General features: G+C 54.4%; 6 protein-coding genes across 6 annotated transcripts; 2 read left to right on the forward strand and 4 right to left on the reverse strand.

Annotated features, from left to right (window-relative positions):
• Nucleotides 1-112: 112 nt before the first annotated feature.
• On the reverse strand, nt 113-1,126 carry CORC01_13248 (sterol desaturase family protein; the record flags this gene model as incomplete). Its single annotated transcript, XM_022624865.1, has 1 exon — nt 113-1,126. One exon carries the CDS (start codon nt 1,124-1,126, stop codon nt 113-115), a length of 1,014 nt encoding a protein of 337 aa, XP_022468602.1.
• A 2,191-nt stretch (nt 1,127-3,317) lies between these two features.
• CORC01_13249 (uncharacterized protein) lies at nt 3,318-5,996 on the reverse strand (the record flags this gene model as incomplete). Its single annotated transcript, XM_022624866.1, has 1 exon — nt 3,318-5,996. One exon carries the CDS (start codon nt 5,994-5,996, stop codon nt 3,318-3,320), a length of 2,679 nt encoding a protein of 892 aa, XP_022468603.1.
• A 5,582-nt stretch (nt 5,997-11,578) lies between these two features.
• CORC01_13250 (uncharacterized protein) lies at nt 11,579-12,523 on the reverse strand (the record flags this gene model as incomplete). Its single annotated transcript, XM_022624867.1, has 1 exon — nt 11,579-12,523. One exon carries the CDS (start codon nt 12,521-12,523, stop codon nt 11,579-11,581), a length of 945 nt encoding a protein of 314 aa, XP_022468604.1.
• A 3,087-nt stretch (nt 12,524-15,610) lies between these two features.
• On the reverse strand, nt 15,611-16,963 carry CORC01_13251 (uncharacterized protein; the record flags this gene model as incomplete). Its single annotated transcript, XM_022624868.1, has 6 exons — nt 15,611-15,711; nt 15,770-15,947; nt 16,005-16,123; nt 16,176-16,512; nt 16,580-16,801; nt 16,862-16,963. 6 exons carry the CDS (start codon nt 16,961-16,963, stop codon nt 15,611-15,613), a joined length of 1,059 nt encoding a protein of 352 aa, XP_022468605.1.
• Nucleotides 16,964-18,092: 1,129 nt separating this feature from the next.
• CORC01_13252 (signal peptidase I) lies at nt 18,093-18,935 on the forward strand (the record flags this gene model as incomplete). The annotated part of the gene is made up of 4 exons (XM_022624869.1): nt 18,093-18,173; nt 18,224-18,438; nt 18,499-18,551; nt 18,736-18,935. The coding sequence occupies 4 exons, from the start codon at nt 18,093-18,095 to the stop codon at nt 18,933-18,935; spliced, it is 549 nt and encodes a 182-aa protein (XP_022468606.1).
• Nucleotides 18,936-19,805: 870 nt separating this feature from the next.
• Nucleotides 19,806-20,677, forward strand: CORC01_13253 (uncharacterized protein; the record flags this gene model as incomplete). The annotated part of the gene is made up of 3 exons (XM_022624870.1): nt 19,806-20,048; nt 20,109-20,353; nt 20,407-20,677. The coding sequence occupies 3 exons, from the start codon at nt 19,806-19,808 to the stop codon at nt 20,675-20,677; spliced, it is 759 nt and encodes a 252-aa protein (XP_022468607.1).
• Between the last annotated feature and the right edge of the window lie 198 nt (nt 20,678-20,875).

Below are 20,875 nucleotides of genomic sequence, written 5' to 3' on the forward strand. Positions count from 1 at the left end.
GGGGGGTGGGGTTCCTTCGGAACATATAAAGAAGCAATTGCATTTGACGTGACAACAGACTATCCGACTCAGAAGAAAGACATAGAAATGGAAAACCCTGTAAGAGTCCCTCTCAGTTGCTCTTCTTCCCCTTGCGTCCCCGACCCTTCTTCATCTCCTGAATGCCACCCCGCACAAATCCGACCCCAGTGTTGGCCGCCCTCTCACTGCGCTCCTTGACCCGGTGCTTCTCCGCCTCGGCACGCATATCATCAATCACATCCTGTCCTTCGCTCGTGCCATGCGCCCAATCCAACACGCCCCAAGCACCGTAATTCCCAGCCCCCTGACCGGCGTAATGAATCGCCGTCCGGCGCGTGATCCCACCCATGACGATGCCGGGGACGACGCTGTACCCAGACATGGCCATAGTCTCTTCGGTGGTACAAAAGCCGATAAAGAGAAAGTACGTCAGCAGATGAGGGCGGAGGATGAGGGCGGGAACGAAGATGGGCACGATGCGATGGAGAAGGAACGGAATTGGGTGGTCGGCGAAGAGCATCAGCGAGAACGGCGGCGCGGCGCGGGTGTGGGCGTACGAGGCGTGGAGCTTGCCGATGCGCGTCGAGGCGAGGCGGCGGCCGCGGGAGTGCAGGACGCGCGTGTGGATGTAGTACGTCAGGACCTCACGGGCGGTGATGAGGAAGGCCATGTGCTTCAGGAGCTGGAACGGTAGCGGAAGAGCTGTGGACGCGCGGAAGAGGGGTTCGCGGAAGTAGGAGGCGTACGCCAGGCTTGTGCCACCCTTAAGGCCGGCGGATAGGGCGAGATTGAATAGGGCAAGGCCGAGGGTCTTGAGCAGAGTTACGCCGTGGGCTGGCGGGAGAGCTGCGGCGCCAGCGGTCTTGATCGATTCTGATACAGAGGGGAGGAGGGTGTCGAAGAGGAGGAAGGCGAGGGAGGGGAGGAGCCAGAGGATGAGGCGGATGGAAAGTTCGCCGAGGAGCTGAATCTTGAGGGGACCATGGGATAGGACGAGAGTCGTCCAGGTCATGTAGAAGAAGAGGAGGTTGAGGGAGGTCGTCCAGGAGGTTATGGAGGGGGCAAGGAAGTAGGACACTATGGGGAGGGAGAGGAGGATATCCATGGTGGTGATGTCGATAGTGAAGGGTGAGGTGAGTGGTTGTGGTGAGATGAGTTGGTTGTGACTTAGATCAGGTGTAAGTGGGAGTCGACTGAGTGAGCTGCAAGTCTAGGTCTTAAGTGAATGGCGCCAAAGCCTTGATGGAGATGTCGGTCGCAAAATTGAAAACGGCGACAGGTGTTGCAACTCGGTGAAGAGCTCATGCTGATTTGCGATAGGGCTGAGCCATTGAATGGGAGGGCAGGTGGTAAATGAGCTGCTGCTGCAGCATCCAGGCGCACGTTGGCAGCCATGACGTAGGACCGTCGCATGGGTATATGGGTGTGTTGATTGTTGCGTCCCACTACAAGTTAGCGCCAGAACTGCACCAAACAGGATATCTTGGAGAAGGCTGAGGTCAAGAGCGACAAGCGGTTTGGAATCTGTCGTGGATCCAAAACTCGAGTGGTTGCGTTCATGGCAGGCACCTGGCAGAGGAAGGAGGTTCTTTCCCGACAATGTCCATCAGCGGACTGCATTCCGACCTCATCGCGGACTGTTTGGCCCCACTTTGCCCCGACACGCCGGCCCGGAGTTGACTGGGGAGAACAATGGCTCGGAAGGCTTGTTTTTGAAAGCTCCTCGTCAGATATCCTAGCGACTTGGTTCCACATACTCCTGTGCTATATCTTGCTCGCGGGAAGGAATCGTAGATCCTATAAAGTTAATGATGCTATGCCGGGTTACCTTGATTTTGATGTTGAGCTGAGAATCGCTCTCTTGGCGCCCGCAAACCTCTTGAAGGCAACTCTGTTTAGGTCCCCAAGACGATTGCGCATACACTGAGAGCATAGAAAAATGGTACGTATCTCTTCTCTTGGTTGGCAGCCACGTAGTTAGTAATATGCAAACCTTACGTGCATGTAGATAGGTAAAGAGGGAGCGCCACCACTAAAGTTAATAGGTTCGGCCAGCAGCGGCACAAATGAAATCTTTAAAAGGAAAGGTAGCAGGACCAGATATAGTTCGGTGGGCCCTGCCTAAAGTGTGGGAGGGCAAAATCTACACACATCCACCAAAACCCCGGCAAAACCCAAAAAGTATCGACGAAGACAAGATTCGAACTTGCGCGACCGAAGCCACATGCTTGATTCTTTTCATCTTGGGAGATGATGAGGTAATTCGAGGCATGCCCATTAACCACTCTGGCACTTCGCCTTGGTTTGTTTGATGGCAGGAAAGGGGCTTGTTGTGGACTAGGTTGGTTGAGCAATGTGGGCGGGTGGGCTTGCATGCATGTCTTGGATCGAGATCCGCACCAGGACTCAGCCGCAGAAAAGGGTGGGATGGGATACATGGAAGGCGGGAAGGGACATGGTGCGGGAAGGCTTGTCTGATATGCAATTAATATATGGGATTCTGCAGCAGATGTTGTAAACGGCCTTTTGCACTTCACCTCACTACCTCCTTTCATCTCCCATTCTGGATTTCCATGTAAGGACCAATTGCGGAGGAAACGCAAGCAAGGGAAAGGGAGGGGCGGAGCGATTGTTCGATATGCAAAGTTTGGATGGATACAAAGACTCCACAAAGAAGACTATGCGCAAACTGGGTTTCGTACATTTGGCTCAGTCTCTTTGTGGATTTCTAGATGATAAGATCCTCGGAAGACGTCTAGAATACATTTACAAGAGAGGATAAGTGTCACAGTACCCAAGGAAAGCCTCGTCATACATGCAACCGACGGACGTTAAATTCCACAAAGGAGATCGTATTAACACATTACTCGGCCTCTGTCCACAGCTGCTGCAAGACAGACAACCCGATGCTGTACTACTGCTATATACTATGGAGCGAAGAAGCAAGGCTGCTCCATGACGAACCTGCCGGCCCTGGTCTTTTCCCTGACGGCTTCGGAGCCTTTCGAAGCTTATCCCCAGGACGCCCAATCAACCAACCAACCCTGCCGTAAGCCTGCAGACGCGCTCGTCGCCAATGACATACAAAAAGGTATACCACACAAATCATACATGGACCGCGTAAGACTAATTAAAAAACTCCCCCCTAAGTAGGTATTGGATATAAATCAAAAGTGTAGGTCAAATCGTAAATGGCTCAACGTCATTCCAATGTCCAAAGGAGAAATCAAGAAGAAGAAAAAATGTGACCGTAGAATGGGGGGGGGGGGACACGTATCCTCAGCATCAAAGACCCTTTATCGCGTACCGGTCCTCCGACCGCGGTCATCCTTTTTGGACGTGGCTCGTAGCCAGTCGTCCCATTCCTTGCTAATCTCCATAAGCACCGCGCCCATGACACTGGCGCTCGCCATCAAGCCGTGGCCTTCGCCCTCGAGAACGCGCACCTCGCAGCGTTTCATCGTCTTGCCGAGCCATTTGACATTGTCAACCGGCACGCGCGTGTCGCGACTCCCGTGGTGAATAATGACAGGCCGCGTAATGTCAACGTATCGGAAACCGATTGTGTGTCTGCGCTCCAGGCAGACTAGTAGATCAACAGCGGGGTTGGCACCCGTTGTGGCCAGCTCCCAGATGGCGTGTGTCAATCTTGTGTCGTAGATGGTCTGACGCTCCTTATCCATCAATGCATCCGACGCAGCGGCGATGACCTGCGCGTTGGCATCGTAGTGACCTTGCGCAGATGCCGTACCAGTTGGCCTGATTCTATCCATGGTCTCTGTGGCGGACAGGGCGGGTCTGCCCGAGAGGTCGTCACCCGTGCTATTGCGATCGAAGTTCAGGCCTAGGTTTTCCTTGTCGATGTGGGGTGTCGTGTCCCGCTTGCTGCCATGCGTCGCCGGGGTGTCCCGGCCAGTTGTCGCGGTGGATTTGCGCTTGCTACGTCTGGGGTTCTTGGGCAGCGAGCTGGTGATGGAACTGCTCGTCGCAGACATGAACGAACTATTGGCAGCCTTCAGGAACGTCGTCGGGAGCGCTCGCAGGATGCGCTGCGAAGTAGGGATCGCATTGGTCGGCGGCAGCGCCTGCGACGTGCCGAACACGTTCATCTGCGAGGGCGGAATCCAGGGCGCGAGCAAATGTATCTTACCCCGGATGTGCTGGGGCATCCGTAGAGCAGTAGCCAGTGCGTAAATGGCACCGGCGGAGTGGGCGAGGATCGAAAACTTGGTAATCTTCAGAGCCTGGCAAATCGCGTATACATCATCGGGCCAGCTGAGCGGCGTCGCGGTTCCATCGGCGTATGATTCGCTGTCGCCCACGCCGGGTCTGTCGGGTGTGATGAGACGAAGCTTCAGCGTCAATGCGAGCTCGTCGTAGAATGCCGTGATATACCTCGTCAATCCCATTCCCACACAGCAAAAGACGGCCGAGCCATCTGCGTCGCCCACTTCGGAAAAGGAAATCACGCGTCCGGTCTGCGGGTGTCGGATCTTTTGCGACAAGCGAGGAGAACACAGGTACGATTCGACAGCGTCGTCAATCGAATCTGCACTGCGGGGGCGCTCATACCCGGCCGGCATGCTGTTGCGTGGGTCGGGCGATGCTGCCGAGTTGCGCGAGCTCGCCTGCGATTCATCTCCCTTGGGACTCAATGGCTGAGAGAGCCTCTTCAGCCTGGAACTACTGCGCTTCATCTTGATGGCTTCGCCTGCGTCTGGGGTCTCGCGCGTTGATTTCCGTCTGCTGTTCCGGTCGGCAATCTGCTCATCCCGACGACGACCTTGAGCGACAGCGGGGAACGGTGCACCATCCTCCACATCGTCTTCTTCAAATAACGGCACTGTTGCTGGGAAGTTGTCCGTGTGCCTAGACTCGAAAAATGGGCGGCTAAAAGACCTTCCGGATGCGTCTGCTGACACTCTAGCCAGGTCGTTTTCGGAAGCATGGCGAGATAAGTGTTTCCGCCGCGTCGGTGCCTCCCGCGAAGAGGTCTGCTCCTCGCCCTCAAATATGACATCGTTGGTGCTGTTCCCGCTTTCTCTCTTTGACCTTGAGGATCTCGTAGATGATCTCTTTGCATTTGCTCCGGTTTTGAATAACGACGAGTCCCTCGCAGGAATCGCTCTTGGGCTGCTGGCGGATTCGGGGCCTGGGCTCGTCATTTCGTGATGTTTGCGGGTGTTTTCTCTAGTGGGATAATCTGGTGTGTAGGCGGGCTCTTCGCTGATGGGCGTCTCGGCGAGGAAGGGGTCGGGTCGTAGGGAGGCTCCGGTGAAGCTGTTGGAACTGCGGTCGCCGATGCTCGCGCGTTTCTTTTCTTCCTTTTCTCGCAGTCGCTCCTTGGAACTCATATACATCAAGCCCCTGTGACTTCTTCCCTGCTTCTTGCCCCAACTATCAAAGGAGCGCTGTCTCTTGAGCTCTGGGGTAGGCACAGAACCACGTTCTACCGAAAGATTGCCTATGCTCTGCGTATCATCCCGCGACCCGAGCGAACCTTTGGAGGAGGGCCTTGAAGAGCTTCGCAGGAGGGACTTGAGGCCGCCGGATCCGTCGCGGGTGGGGGATGACTTGGGGGCGGTCAAGGGCGAGAATCCGGAGGGGGGTTTGGCGGTTCGGATGACGGGGGCGGAGGCGGCGATCTCGTCGAGGGACAAGTCTTCTTTGCGGAGTTGTTCGAGAGAGGGCTGGTGAAAGGCGCCGTAGTCGACTCCAAAGCTGCCCTGGCGGGGAGTTGCGGGAACAGATAAGCTCGGGGCGCTGCGCTCAAAGTGTTGGTCGGCGGGTTTGGATATCACAGCAAAGCTGGTGATGAGAGAAGAGATGACCTCGGGAGAGCTGGAAACGGCATCGGCGTGGCGCGACGGAGGAGGTGGTGGGAGAGAGCGGTTTCGCGGCTGAGGTTCAGGGGTTTGAAGATTCCGGTAGCGTTGGGGGATAGGGGGGATTGAGTTTGGATCGTAGTCGTCCATGGCGACGCAGGGAGAGAGAAAGAGAATACCGGTAGTCGACGGACCACGCCAGACCAGACCAGACCAGACCAGACCAGCAGACCAGCAGACCAGCAGACCACGCGAGCGCAGGACGACACGAAACCGGGCTCAGGATGCAGGAGAGAGCACGGAACAACTGCTGGACTGACTGCGCTGGGTGGGCGGTCGGGGCGGCGGGTGCAAGCAAGCAAGCAAAGCAGAAAGGCTGCAGTACCGTTCCAGAAGCAGAGCCGTACAACCAGAGTACTCTGTACGTACAAACGACGGCTGAGATGGGATGAGAAGAGGGTCCGGGTGACTGCTGCTACAACTGCAACTGCAAATGCGACTGCAACTGTGACAGACCCAGCAGGAACAATGGAAACGGTGAACTAGGGCGGCCGCAGGGCCCCCTTACGGTTTACCGTGCGTCGATCGGGATACGGGTTGCACCACAGGTGTCGGATGGGGAGGGAAGGGATGGGATCTCACGCTCGATCGGGTGTAGAAAAGGGCCGGAAGGAATCGCGACTTTGCTAGTACTGGACGCCAGCGACGAGACGAGAGCGTGACCAGCAGATGTTGGCGCAGGTACGCGGAGTCGGTAAGGTAATGGAGATAGGCAAGCCTCAGCACAAGGTACGGGACCGCAGACGCACGAGGAAAGGCGCGGGCGGCCGACTGCAAGTGGTGGAGAGAACCAGGAGACTCCCGTGCGTCCGGTGTCCAGGACCAGCGGGGCCAGCGCCTGTGTTCATGCAGGATGACCAGCGGCCGTTGCGAAGTAGCTGTCAGGTACTGGCCGCGTACTGTGTGTGGTGTACGGTGGTGTGCTCTGCAACGATGCAGGAAGCAAAAGAGGTATGGATCCGGCGTCTTGGTACGAGTAGGTTGATGCGGGCAGCGGTGGCTGCAGCTGCACACAGGGTGAAGCGGAGCGCGTTCGGGATAGCGTCTCTGTTTTTTCTCGTGCGGATTGGATTGTCTCGTCCTGTCTCGTTTCTCGCGTTGACGGACCGAGAAGAGAAGATCAAGAGAAGGGGGCCGTGCTCGACGTTTTTCTTGTTCGTCGTCTGTTGCCCGAATTGTTCAAATTTACTTTGGCTTTCCCCTTACGCTCGATCAGATGAAATTGAGAGGAGAAATGGGGGGAGGGGGTCGATGTTGGCCGTGATTGGTACGAAGTAGTGAGTGGTGGGTGCATGGGTTGGAAATGGACGGAATGATTGATACAATCCAAGTCGATTTAATTGGTTGCTTCGAGTGACGACAATGTGTGCGGTTGACAGGAATGACTCTCAATTCTGGTAGTTAAGCTCTCTGCCCTTGACTAGATCGGGGATGGACGTAGAATTTAGTCGATAAAGGGGTCAGGCAGAGACTTAACCAAAAAGGGAGGGGGGGAGAAAAGGGAAAGGTAATGGAAGCGCGGAAGACATGGGAAGCCAAAAAGTCAGGCTCAGAATTAAGTCGCCAAGCGTCGCATTAACAAGTGAAAGGCGGCGGCCTAAACGGCGTTGAATCTTGACAACGCTAGGTAGCGAGGTGTCTCCGGTGGAACGTATGTGTCAGTGCAAAGAATGATGGGCGAATCTGTACCTGGATTGTTGATTGCGCTCCCTCATCTCACCGGAAGGTAATATTGGCAATTGCTGCTTGTCGTATAGGGTGGTGGTGGTGACTGGACATTTGACTGGACATGGCGCAAATGCCGAATTATTAGCTCCAGAATGGTATTATTGACCCCCCTTTCCTCTGTGTAAGGTATGCTGGGCAACCGGGGAATGCGTCTCTTTTGCATTGAGTCATCTTGCGTGGTGCGGCGTCGCCACTGGAATGGCTGCACAATGCTGATTGCACATCGCTGATTGCACATCAGACAAAGATAGCAGGGACGCAGCGACAAATCATAAGGTCTATAGTTGAAAGACGCTACCCGGGGGAACGGGAGAGGGTGGAGCGTTGGATAAGAGCAAGATGGGATGGGATGAGATGAGAATGGGGATGGGACACTGTGGATAAAAAGGAAACGAGAGAGGGATGACGATGGGCCACCCACGCAAGGAACTTTTTTGAAGACAAGGTGCGAGAAAAAAGAACTTGAAATAACACGGATAGCAGATGACAGAGATCCGTAATAAGAGAAGTGGAAGACGAAAGGAAGGATCCAATAGAAGATGTACTCACCCACAGACCACAGACCTGTACGAATACCCTCCAAGGGAAGGAACAACGGTGCAAATCTCAATCCAGGCGTACGGGACCGAAAGAGTGGGGTAAGGGGCAGGGGCGCCCAGGTCTGAAATCTTGAGGAACCGAAGCAACCGGTGATGAAGAGTTCAGAGTCGCAGCTGCCTTGCGAGGCACAGCGCCCAAGAAAAGCCAAGATCCTATCTGTCAGACTTGTCAGCTTGAAATGATCCAGTCAACTTCTCCCCCCTCTTCCTTTGCAGACCACAATACTGTAAACCACGTGTAATGGGCACAAAAAAAAAAAAAAAAAACCAAGCAAGGGCTCAATTTTACCCCTGGCCCCGAGCTCCGGCAATTGACCAATCCCAACTGCAATTTTCCCGGCCCGCTTTTCCGGCCCGATGCGGATACCAACCTAATACCTAAGCCCTGTCGGTGGGAATATGGAACGGGAAGCCCATCTGAGAAGAAGCTGGCAGTCGACGGCTCGACTACTCGAGCCAAGACGACAATGGCAACAGCGAAGCAAACGAAAGCGGTGGGGGAGACGCGGTAGGTGTGGGTAAAAAACAAGGTTCGCTAACAATAGGGAAGCTTCTCGGTAAACGATCCGGGGTGCTCAGCTCCCCAAAGTCTTCAAGAGACGTGAGACACGTTGAGCAAACGAACAGACAACTGACCCAAAGGGACAACCAGCAAACCTACCCCTCGAGTTTCCAGCCGCTGCTTATATTGATAATCGGGCTGTGAAATCGGACAGTGCCCCAAGACCGGATTGGATAGGTTGTCGCTGAATCGAATGGGCGCTTGAGCAGGACGGCTCGTTTTGGGTGTTCGAAATAGCCGATCAAAGATTCAGACAAAATGGTGGTCGAATGTAGTAAGTTGGCAACATCAGGAATTACGCCCGGATGACCGATGTACATGAAATACTCAGAGGAGGGGGAAAGCGTCTTTATATCCTGCTCCTCACCGAAACCCTGTCCAGCATGCGAGGGGTTACACACGATCTCCCTCCGGGTCTCAGTTCCGCGCAGCGCTTGTACTTGTCTCTCGTTAGCTGCATCATCCTCGCTGGCACGCTGGCGGCTGGCACGCTGGCCCTCCAGCGATGTCGCAGTTTCGTGCAGGAATTAGTTGGCACTTGACGTTTTGCACCCGCACAATGTCTCACCGGCCGTTGATCGAAAGGAACTCAGTGTGAGAAAGGAAATTAAATGGAAAAGAAATCAGGATCTGCATGCGACGCGCTTCGGTTTGTTGACATACCATGCGTGAGTTCGGATGCCGTGCAGAAACAAGCTACAGCTCAGCTAGCATATGCGCTTCGCAGCCATCCACTTCATCTAGAAAGCAAGGCAGATGTCTTCCCTCAACGAGTGGCAGTCGCAGGAACCCCACGTAAAGTCCTGGACTTTGGGGGTTATTTTCATCACACAGAGCTGAGGCGCGCTTCGACGACGACCAAGGCAGTTTACATCTGTATCACATCTTCCATGCACCAAGGGGTGGGCTGTGCAACATCACGCCGGCAACGTCGCACGTCCACTCGGTCGCTTGGGTAGCGAGTGTCACTACCACCACGACCGAGCCAAGTGCTGCTTCTCTGTTGACGGGATGCCTGTGCTTGGTGGCGAGATAGACAATAATGAGTATCATCCCCGCGAACAGGGTTGAGAAAGAACACGAGTTGGCCCTTCGTGGACACAAATAATTGTCATCATGATTTATGTCTCGCCAAGTTGTTGAATGGAGATCGGCGCTTGCTTGAGGTTCTAGTTTCTCTCGCAAAAGCAAGAAGTGGGCAGATGCCCTTTCCAAGTGCTTTTTCTTGTCTCTGGTTGCCTGCTGATTGCTGAGGCAACTTGAACTTGCGCACAGATGGAGCTTCTGGAAGGTGTAGTAAGAGGACTCACAGTATTTCATTGATCACAAGTCGATATATAGGCTTGAGTCACGCCTATCAGATGTTTACCTATTCTCTTTGCAATTCAGGACCGCATATTGGCTTATGAGTTGCCGTATTTGCGAATATGTTTCCAGAGTGAGCCAGGTAAGTAGAGCAAGGAGTCGCTTGGAACATGCAAACAGTCACATAAAATGGGGGAGCGGTCGTGAGGTGGCCGAATTTCTCATTACCTCGCCCTGACGAGGGCTCAAGCCGGTCAAGGACCATCCACTAGGGACGGTCCCGACAGAAAAAAGGATTCCATCCATCGCTAGCTATATCGCAAAAGCAGAACCAATGCAGAAACCGCGTAAACATCCTCCGAAATTCCCAGAGACAAATGAGATCCAAAAGCATCTGGTTGGTTAAGTTGTTCAGTCTTGACATGCTTTGTTTGCTTGGGAGATTTTCCGTTTTTTTGGTGTTGTTGACTTGGCGGGACGGCCGAAGGGTGAGTCAGGAGAGCTGTGAGCGCCAAGGCTTGTCGCTCCTTTCCGCTGTTGAAATTGTACATGATTTCTCCTTTCCTCGGCCTGCCCTGGAGTCGAGGCGGCCACATCCCGTAGTCCTCTAGACATCCGTATCTCGGAAAATAGGAAAAAAAAAGACAAAAAACACAATCTGTATGGTTCCTGGCACCAAACTGATGTGCCCCGGTATGTCCAATACCGTAAAGGCCCAAATCCATTTCCGATTGAGAGATGTGAGTTGTTGAGTTGCGCCCCCCGTTGTCGTTCCCAAGTAAGCAGCGTAGTTGAAGAGGGAACGAACTTGGTGCTGGGGTGGTGTCTTTTTTTTTTGTCGTTGTTTTTTTGTGTTTTTGCGGGGAAAAAACCAAAATCAAAGAGTAGCAAGTCTCTCGTTTCGTTTCCTCGTGTCTCTCTGATGAGCCATTGAGCCGTTCCCTCACCACCTACGAGTGAACGTAGAGTAAAGTACTAGAGCTCAGAGGGTAAACGCCAATGATTGGTAAGAGAGAAAACCGCCGGGGCCCGGTATATCCTGTAAATGGTAATCTTTGTCCAGAGTTGCGGAAGAGAGAAAGCAAGAAGAGCGGGAGGAGTGATGTCGTTTGCGGGGTATTAGTCCTCTCGACTCCGGTAATCCACCAGAAAGGTTTGTTCGGCCAACCTCGATGAGAAGTGGAGATGATTTTCAAAAGAAAAGACAGCTCCCAGATGGTGTTTTTCCAATCTGGTGTGGGAGAGAGGGGAGAAAGTGACGTTCCGGCATGGAATCAGACCTCCGTGGCATCGCAATTCTTAGACAACCTCCTTTCCCTGTGATGCAACCACTGGAAGGCAAAGGACCAAACGACAAGAAAGGAACCGTGTTAAACGCCGTGACAGTACCATGATCGCTTTGTAATTACACATGTGTTTTTGGGTGTCCTGGTCGAGTCAACTCAACCATTGAGCCCGAAAGAGTAACCGAAACCTCTTCAGACGGTCTTGGGTGTTCGCGCGTTGCTGTGGTCGATAACGTCGTCGAGGTGGTTGCACATGGCCACGAACAGGTCGAAGAAGAGCTTGCTACCGCCGCGCTCCATCTCGGCTTGCATGGTTCCGCTCCTCTTGAATGTCTTGCGACACCTGATGATCAGGGCGAGGTAGTGAGCGCGCAGCCGCGAGTCTGAGTCGGGGGTGTGGGCGTAGGCATACTGGGCGGAGCGCAGGATGGTGCCGATGTCGATACCAGACTGGAGACCCTGCTTGCGCAGAGCCAGGCGCTTGAGCTCCTCGAGCCCGTACCGCTCCGCAGCACAGTAAATGACAGTGTCGCGGAGGATGTGTTGCCCGCATCCCGAGACGAAGATTGTTGCCTCACTCGGGGTTGTGGTGGTTGTCGTTGTGGGAGTGGAGGGGGTGACGGCTGCGCGGCCGCCTCGGGTGGTGTTTTCGGGGTTGGGGGAGGTTTGGGGAGTTCCTCTAACAGCGTCCTCGAGCTCCCAAGAGTTGCGGTGCCTGTTGTGCATGAGGCGGGGGTAGTAGTCACCCTTGTAGAGGTACTCGAGGACGGAGGAGAAGATCTCGGGTTCTTCGTCAGGGAGGGATATTCTCTTGCTCTGCGACTCAAAGAACTGGCCTCGGCAGGCGGCCTCGAAGAAGGGCGACTGGAAGAGGACGTCCTCGTGAGCGGCAAACAGCCGGCCCTCGCGTCCCACAGTCAAGGTGACGATGGGCGAAGGGGCCACGGACTTACCCGTCTTGGTTGGCAGCGGCGCGGGAGCGGCTGGCGGGGCCATGGCGGGCTTCTCAGTGACGGACTGTTGCATTTTCGATAGCTTCTGGTGATCCCGGATTGAGCTTGACTTCTTCAGCCTGGACGTCTTGTCGACGCGGACATTGGGGTCTTGCGACCTGAAGGTACGCTTGAACAAGGACATGACGGTGAGTTGCTAAGGGAGAGCAGGCGTTGTTGGCCCGAAGAAGTGGTTGTTGATGCTGTTGTAGTTGTTGTTGTGATTAAAGAATGACAACTCGAATGGGGGACGATAGAGTGAAGACAAGGGAAGCTGAGACGATGGAGAGCGCGTTGCTCAGGGTCCTTATATGTCTTTGTCTATGGGATAAGAAGACTTGTAGAGAGCGACGAAATGAGCGAATAGAGGAGAAGGGGGAATGACGAAGTAGGAGGAGGGGAGGTCGGTTCGGAAGGGGAGGGGAGAGAGAGTGTGTGAGAGAGAAGTGAGTGACAAGTGACACACAAAAAGATTGACTGGGGGTCCGGGGTGGGAGATGGCTCCTATGGAAAGGGAATTCAGTAACGAAGGACCCAAGGAGGTATTCCCAACTTGCAACTTTGCGACCCTTTTTTGGTTGTGGTTGAGGGGAGGGAGGGGGAGAACAGGATAGAAGAGGGGTGGATAGCGGAGGGGGGCCCTTCATACTTATAGTGTCACGTAAAGTTGGTGATGTTGTTAGGCTGGATCTCTTCTTTGGCGGGGTATCATTGGCTGCCGCCCTCCCAACCGCCGCATTTTTTTGAGTGGCGGCGGGTGATGTTGCTTACCTAGTTGGAGCCGCGTGTGTGATAGGACGAACACCACCAGCTACGGTACTTTGCTCACAAGCACTCTAACGAGAGCAGGTACTCGACGTGCTGACGCTTGGGAACCGGTCCCGAGAGCTGAACGGCCATGAACGCTGTTGGGAACTTGGGGCGCACTGCCAGCTGCGGACCGGGCAGACATGGACAGCCCAGGCAGCATCGACGCCTAACCACCACGACAAGAATGGAACGTCGGGACGTCAGTGACTTCACCCGCGGTACTTTGCGACTGCCACTTGGGTTCCTGGCTGTCAGGCTTTCTCTCACTCTCTGCTTCACCAATGGAATCTGCAACATGGCAAGTACACGCAACGGCCCTGGCTGAATGGACTACCTAGGTAAGGCAATACGCACGACTGACACGATTGACTGGCCAGACGTGGGATACGTATCTTTTCTCAGGTATCCGCCAACCGGGGGAGTAGCCGCCAAGGCACAACTCAATTCCCCTTTGCCCCAGGAGCCAACCTGCAAGTCAAGTCTGTGTTCTTATCTGAGGTACCTCAGATCATCAGTCATCTTCTCACGTGTACCAGAGGTACTTCACGATACCCCAGACGCCGGTACATGTGGAGGCTGCTGGAACAAACGGCCACCGGCCATCGGCCCTAGGCCCAGACGGCCCAGACCAGGAAACCCCCCTTCCCTCCGTGCCTTCTCCGACCCCCCCGAGATTGGGAACGGGCCTCCCGGTGCGTTGGCAGAATGGAGTAACTACCTCAACTGGGCTTGGGTCAGGTACCTCCGCCTTGTACCTCACATTCCTCTATCCGAATTCGCCCAGAGGCATCGGAGGTCGAATGTCGGGAATGGCGGCCCAAGAACCTGATCCATAGACACCTCACCATCCTCGCATGCGCTGTCGTCAGGACCGCACGTGAGGGCGTCGCAACGCGGGGCTCCCTTGATTGCGCGAGTCCTTGGTGGTCCTTCTCATTTGCCTCCTCGACACCTCAGGACATCTCAGGAGTCAAGGACACCTCATGGATCCCTTATGGACACCAGAAGAAGTCGCGAGAAGGCGGTCGACGGCCTCTTGGCAGTGCCATTGGCTAGTTGCCGGCGTCATAAGCACCGATAGATACCTCGAGTGCCCAACAAGATTCCGTGATCGATAAGGTATCCGACTGATTCGGCCAAGCTGCCAACTCACCGGCGGCTCGACTTCTGCCCTTCCGGTTGGTGAGTTCGTCGTCTGGACATACCGTCCGCGGTTGCCATGCTTGCCATGCTTGCCATCCGTATTCTCTCCTCGCAGCATCGGGATTGCTCGAGATGCTGCACCTCTGACCTCTCCCCTCATCGCCGCCTCCCCCGGATCGCCCAAGTTTCGCCCTGTCATGCGGGATTGGATAGAGCCTCATGCCTTCTGCAATACTTTGACACCTGAACTTGCGTGTGGGTGCCTTACGACGCAGTTCCTCCTCGCAGTTCACTGCCTTTCCACGACTGAGAGCTCGCCAGCGTCTACCTTATTCCCCCAGACGCCTTCACATTGGTCTCAGTAGCGCCGGCAAGAACACATTCAGACCTCGCTGTCTCACTAGCCACAACCCAACTTTAATTCATCCAAACCATCCGAACCATCCAAATCGTCTCGTAGCCGCACGAACGACAACTCTCTGGCCAAGGTTGTCAGGCATGCCGCTGCTTCGGCTTCAACTTCTAAAGCCCTCGTCCAGTTCGTCTCGTCCCCTCGGCCCAATATCCTAGACCTCGCCTCTTTGGATCGTGGACCCGCGAACCCATGCAACCAACCCCTCCTCTTGCTCCCCTCCTCGGACAAAACCATATCATCGACTTCGGCCCCCCCCCCTTCGAGATTGGCGTGTGCCGCTAGTCGGGCAGATTCAGGCACAAAATCGCCTTCGCCAATCAAGAAGAGCCACCAAGACCCTGTCCCGCTCGCTTGTTCCCCAATCCTTGCTCTCCGCCTGTCTTCATCGTCGGCAAGCCCACTGACCTGCATCGCCGCCTCAACACCGCTCCTTGCCCCAGCTCCAGAATCCATTCATCGTCTTCCCCTCGCGTCCCGTCCCGTCAACGCCCATGATACCATTACCTACCAACGTTATTAGTCGTGGAATCCCCATTCCAGCAATCACGATTGATTCGTCATACAGTGCCTCGGTTTCGGGAAATAGGAGTTGCGCGTTGGAAGTCTTAATGCTCTAGGTTATTTTGGTAATCGTATGTTCACACTCCCTGGCACCTCGCCCTCCACCGCCTCGAGAGGTACACTACACCCTCCTCAACCCCAGCCCGATGCGTGCCTTATCAATCCTGCAATCTGAGGCATCCGTCCGCTGTACCTATCAACGACGCATGGCCAAGCACGATGGGACCGGCCACCACCGCCGTGCTCACCGCCCGACGCTTGCCCCGTCCATCCCCGACAAGACCCGTCTGGACCGAAAGTCCCTCAGTGGCCCGCCACCGCGGCAGCGGCGGCAATCCGTCTTGTGTGAGCAGCTCGGGCCATGTTCTCGCGCATACCAACAAGACCGTACATGAATGCGTACACTAGCCAACAAGTCAGTATCATCTCAATCAAAGTCACAAGGTACCAGAGGGAACCCACTGATGGGAGCAAGGATGACAAATCCAATCGACGATGCCACCACGGCCTCACGGGATCCGACATTCTTCTCATTCAGCCAGTAAAAGGCATCGGCGCCAGTCTCGAGTTTGCCGATGGCTGCCCAACCGAGATAGAGACCCGCGAAGAAGATGACACCCAAAGTGTGTGCGCCAACGCCCTGCCCGTTTCAGTCGTGTCAGTGTATGTTTCTTGCCTCAGGTCCAAGATAACTCACAAAGGGACGTTTGATGCTGTTGAGCCAGAAGATCTCAATGACAGAGACTACCGATGTGATGCCGAAGAGGTTAATGATGACAAAAGCCTTGTACCAGCCCTTACCGAAGATCTCCGTAACTGACATCGGGATGTTAGACCAAGTCGATATAAACCAGACGTCATGACTTACAGGGTTCGTGTGGTCCATTCTTGTGCGAGTCCTCCAAGCTGGTCCATTCGTACGCAAACGAGTCCCCAATCATGTTCGCTACAGCGGAGCTCCCGGATGGCTGAGGCATCGGGGGCTCTCCCGAGTTCTTGTCGTCGTGTTCCAAGGTGACGAACCAATAGATGACCGTGTTCATGAAGGTGAAAACAGTTGTGATGGTGTAAAATAAGGTGAAGTAGAACTGCTTGCGAAGACTAGCCATGTCGTAGGGCAGTGAAAGTGTTCTCAATGCCCAGTATTCCCAGCCAGTGCTGGTTTCCTCGATGTGTGGATGGTAGAGATGAGTATACGTCCAGCCCTGACAGCAAGGATGAAGTCAGCGACAAGCCATCACTGAGGACTACCTAGGGTGCGACTTGACATACCAGCACGACCGCGTGGTAGGCCAAGAGTAGAGAAAAGGTGACGACAGAGAAATCAAAGACCACACGCCAGTCGGAGTAGGATGACTCTTCTTTCCGCAACTTGTAGTCAAGAACCGTAGCTCCGACTGCGGTCAGATAGGCAACAATGCCACCTCGAACCCAGCACAAGTTGTTCTGGGAGAAGAACCGCCAGGGTGAATGGCATGCTCTGAGGAACGCAGGCTAAGAGAGAAGGATCAGCTGAAGCCATCTTTACATTTGACAATCGACTCCGCAGCGTACATGGTCTTGGACCTGGCCGTAGGATGCTGGTGTCGGCAGACTATGTCCATCGTGAAACTCGGATTGGCTATGGAGCAACGGGGTAGTGACGGAGGCGTCCATCACGGTGGCTTATAATGGGGGCTAGGCAGGAGACTGAAGAGAGATTGTCGAGGTTTGAATTCTGGGAGAGATGATGCTTTTGGCGAGGTCCTGGAAGGGTCTGGGATATAGAAGATGGTTGACCGTTTGTTGGCAAACACCAGGAAAAGAGGTAAAGGAAGAGGTTGAGGGAGGGATATCAGGTCGAACAGGGGATAGGATAGGGAATCAAAGGACAGAGACATTTGAAACATGCCAACGGGGAGGGGATGCTGCCTTCCATTTGCTGCTGCAGCCATGACTGCCGTTGGTGGCGATGGATATTATGGAGGGAATGGAAGGCAGGCCGGAAACATGTGCCTGTCTTTTCCTCGATGGTGGAAGGAAGTGATCTGTGAGGTCCAAGTTGGGGTTTGGGAAGGCAAGTAATACGTTTAAAAGGCTGTTGGCTAGGAAGGAAGCTGTCAGACGTGCTACTTACGAGGGGGTTTGAGGGAGCGACGGAAGCGGGAGAAGGGATACGGAGATACGGCATGATTTCATGTGGTTGGAGTATGTTCACGATGGTTGCCTGCCTGGACTTATAGTTCACCTCAATTGCAAATATCATAACCTTTTGAGGAGCGGAAGCGTGTTGCGTCTGACCTTTGGCATACTCCTGCAAGACGACTGGTTCGAAGTGCATTTGAGGAAAGAGTGAATCCAATTTCTGCTTTACCTAGCGGCAGGAAGGGGTAACATGATTTGCGTGCATTTACGGATACATGCAAAGATGTTGTACACCAGGTAATTAGCAAGCTTGCAGCCTGGGAAATGGTGGAGGTGCCAGGATCACTGGATCAGAAAGCTCCAAGCTGAAGGAGAACAAACGGTGGTCTGTGCGTGAGACCAGGCTTCAACAGGACCGTTGGTCAGGCGCGATAAGATAAGAAGGTACGTACCTGTAAATCTCCATTGACACGTTCCACATCTGCAAAACAGCTGGCCTGTGCTCTTGCTTAATTGCTCTTGCTTCAGCTTCGAGGTGCGTTGCTGGCCAGAACCGCACTCCAAACTCACCATCACGACCCGCCACGACCCGTGATCCTCTGCCACTACCGAGATAATCTGAGCAACATAACCGCCCCAACTTGTCAGAAGCGCTAGAACTATGCTGTCGAGTCTCGCAAACCCGCGCCAGGCGGCGTCGCAGCTGCTCAACTTCGCGCTGATCCTTTCGACTGCGTTTATGGTATGCGCCGCGCTCCTCCCCAAAGAAGCTCTGGCTAACTTCCGTGTTAGATGTGGAAGGGTCTTTCGGTCATTTCCGATTCTCCCAGCCCCATCGTCGTCGTTCTCAGTGGCTCAATGGAGCCTGCATTCCAGAGAGGAGACCTTCTCTTTCTTTGGAACCGCAACCTGATCCAGGAAACCGACGTTGGCGAGATCGTCGTCTACGAAGTCAAGGGCAAGAATATTCCCATTGTTCACAGAATCGTTCGAAGATTCGGCTCCGGGTACATTCCTGTCCCCTTTCTGGCCCTCCTCGCCCTGGTCACTGACTGAGGCTCGTTTAGACCGGAAGCAAAGCTCCTTACCAAGGGTGACAACAACAACTCGGATGACACTGGTTCGTGGCGCCCCCCCCCCCCCCCCCCCCCCCCCCCCCCCCTCCCCCCAGCCCCCCCCCCCACCCCCCCCACGCTCGCGGAGGGCATGTTTTGCGCAGAACAACAACCCCTCCACAGGGGACACAAAACAACCCAGGCGAAAGCAGGCGTGGGGGCCCCCCCCCCCCCCCCCCCCCCAAAGAGCTCCCAACGATCAGATGCTGACCAAAGCAGAGCTGTATGCCAAAAACCAGGACTACCTCGTGCGAAAGGACATCATCGGTAGCGTCGTCGCATATATTCCTTTCGTCGGCTACGTTACGATCCTCCTCTCGGAATACCCGTGGTTGAAGACGGCAATGTTGGGAATAATGGGCTTAGTAGTGGTGCTGCAGAGAGAGTAGATCGGTCATGGGGGCGAAACAATTGATCTTTATTCGAAATCAGCCAGGAACCACCGAGAGCCAGTATCGCGAGAGTCGCTGCCGAGACCTTAATAGCCCGGAGAATCAGCGCAAATGAGACGGTGTGCAGATCTGATCTTGATGCTCATGACGATTGATTTCAATAACCGAGGTGCGTCCGGGTAGTTGAGAGTCGGCTTTGGTGTTGTCACTTGATCACGTCCTTGAGGCATTGTACAACTGGCGGGGCATGTACCAGTCATTGCCATGCTTCTGTGAGTTGAGACAGGGCGTCCACAGAGATTCCTGACGCAGAAGTTAGAATAAAGGTTGGGATATCCAAAGAAGCGTGAATCGCAACTCTAAGCGTTCTGTTGGGGAAACACCTCCACTATCGCAAGCCCCGAGCGTTCTTCTCCCGATCCCGTGATTGCAGTGCTCCGTCAGGTCTCGTGGCATGAATTGGGGGGCTTCGTTTGTCTAGGCAGCCAGCGGCACAGCTGACAGGGTTCTTGTAAAGGCCCATACGAGCCAAAATTGTAGCCCAATGGCAAGGCCCTGATCTCCGCCGCCAGCTAGTACTAGCCAGGGGCGCCGTCCTTATTTGGGACGCTGTTGTTACCAAGCTGGTGCCTGTATCATGCACCAAACTGTTAGAAGAGCGGCACAGTCGTGGGATAAAATGAGGTCAAAATCCCTTACCGAAAAATGGAACCAATGTCTGTGTCTCTTGCTCCTTTCCGGTTCATTGTGAGAGCATCACCAATTTTCTCGTCGCTCGTTGCGCGGTTCAAAGAGTACTCACATTGTGGACTCTCGCCTGGTAGCTGCTAAGTCGTGTAAGACGCTCCTCGAGTCCCTTTGATCGCCATGGCTTCAGCCCAGTACGTACCACAGCCGCAGTACGCACCGCCAGATGGTTTCGAAGGCTACGTGCCGTACGCGCAACAAGCTCCCCAGCGCGAAATCCCATTCAACAGGACATGGCACTTGGTCAAGATTGTCCTTCGAGGCTTCAACATTGCATTCGGCGTCATCATCATCGGCATATCGGTCGCCCTTGTGATGTACTCTTTCTCGAGTTCTTTCTATCTCATATTCAGTGGATTTCCCGTAAGTAGACTCGCCACTTCGGAATACGTAGACAATATGAGATATCTGACCTGCTTGTAGGCTGCCGCTGCAATATGTTGGGATACCACTGAACTCATTACCATCTGCGCTAGAGGCGGGAGACGAGGAATACACCCCGGTGCTCACGTCGGCCTGCATTTACTCTTCTGGCTCGTCTTCATGGTCTCCACGGGATGGGAAGCTGCGAACGTCTACTTCCGCGATGATCCGCGGTCGTGGGTATACAGCTCAGGCCAAATCACCTCTATGCAGGATGCTGTGCTGGCATTCACTGCCCTCTTGTTGTAAGTACTCGAGTGTCCCGATATACTTCGGAACGGCTCTTAACATTTCGCAGTCTCAGCAACTTCACCCTCTTCGTCCGCGCCTGTGTTGAATGCAAACAGCGCAATGTTCGCCCTCCTCCCGTCTATATGGTGCCTGTCGTTGGGCCGCCGCCGATGCAGCCTGCAGGGTCATACCAGCCTTACCCATACTCACCACAGCAGGCTTCTTTTCAGCCGCAGTATGACAAAGGGCAGATGGCGGGGGCCAATATTGATACCACCGAGATGGCCGCCCAGCCAGGACCGGATGGGACGTACTATGGTCCCGGAAGCCGGACTTGATAAGGCGGTGCTTCTTAGGAGTGGACGGAGACGTTGGATATATTGGTATGGAAAACGGACGATACCCAATAATTGCAATCAGAGGGTTGAATTTCATCAAGCGCCAGAGAATCATGTTCAGGACGCGAGGCCAAGCCATGTCTAAAATTGACTGAATAATCTATAATCACGATACCAGTGTCATGTAGCCGTACGGCC

The sequence above is a fragment of the Colletotrichum orchidophilum genome, assembly GCF_001831195.1.
Source record: "Colletotrichum orchidophilum strain IMI 309357 chromosome Unknown Scaffold_186.1, whole genome shotgun sequence".
Taxonomy (NCBI): Eukaryota; Fungi; Ascomycota; class Sordariomycetes; order Glomerellales; family Glomerellaceae; genus Colletotrichum; species Colletotrichum orchidophilum.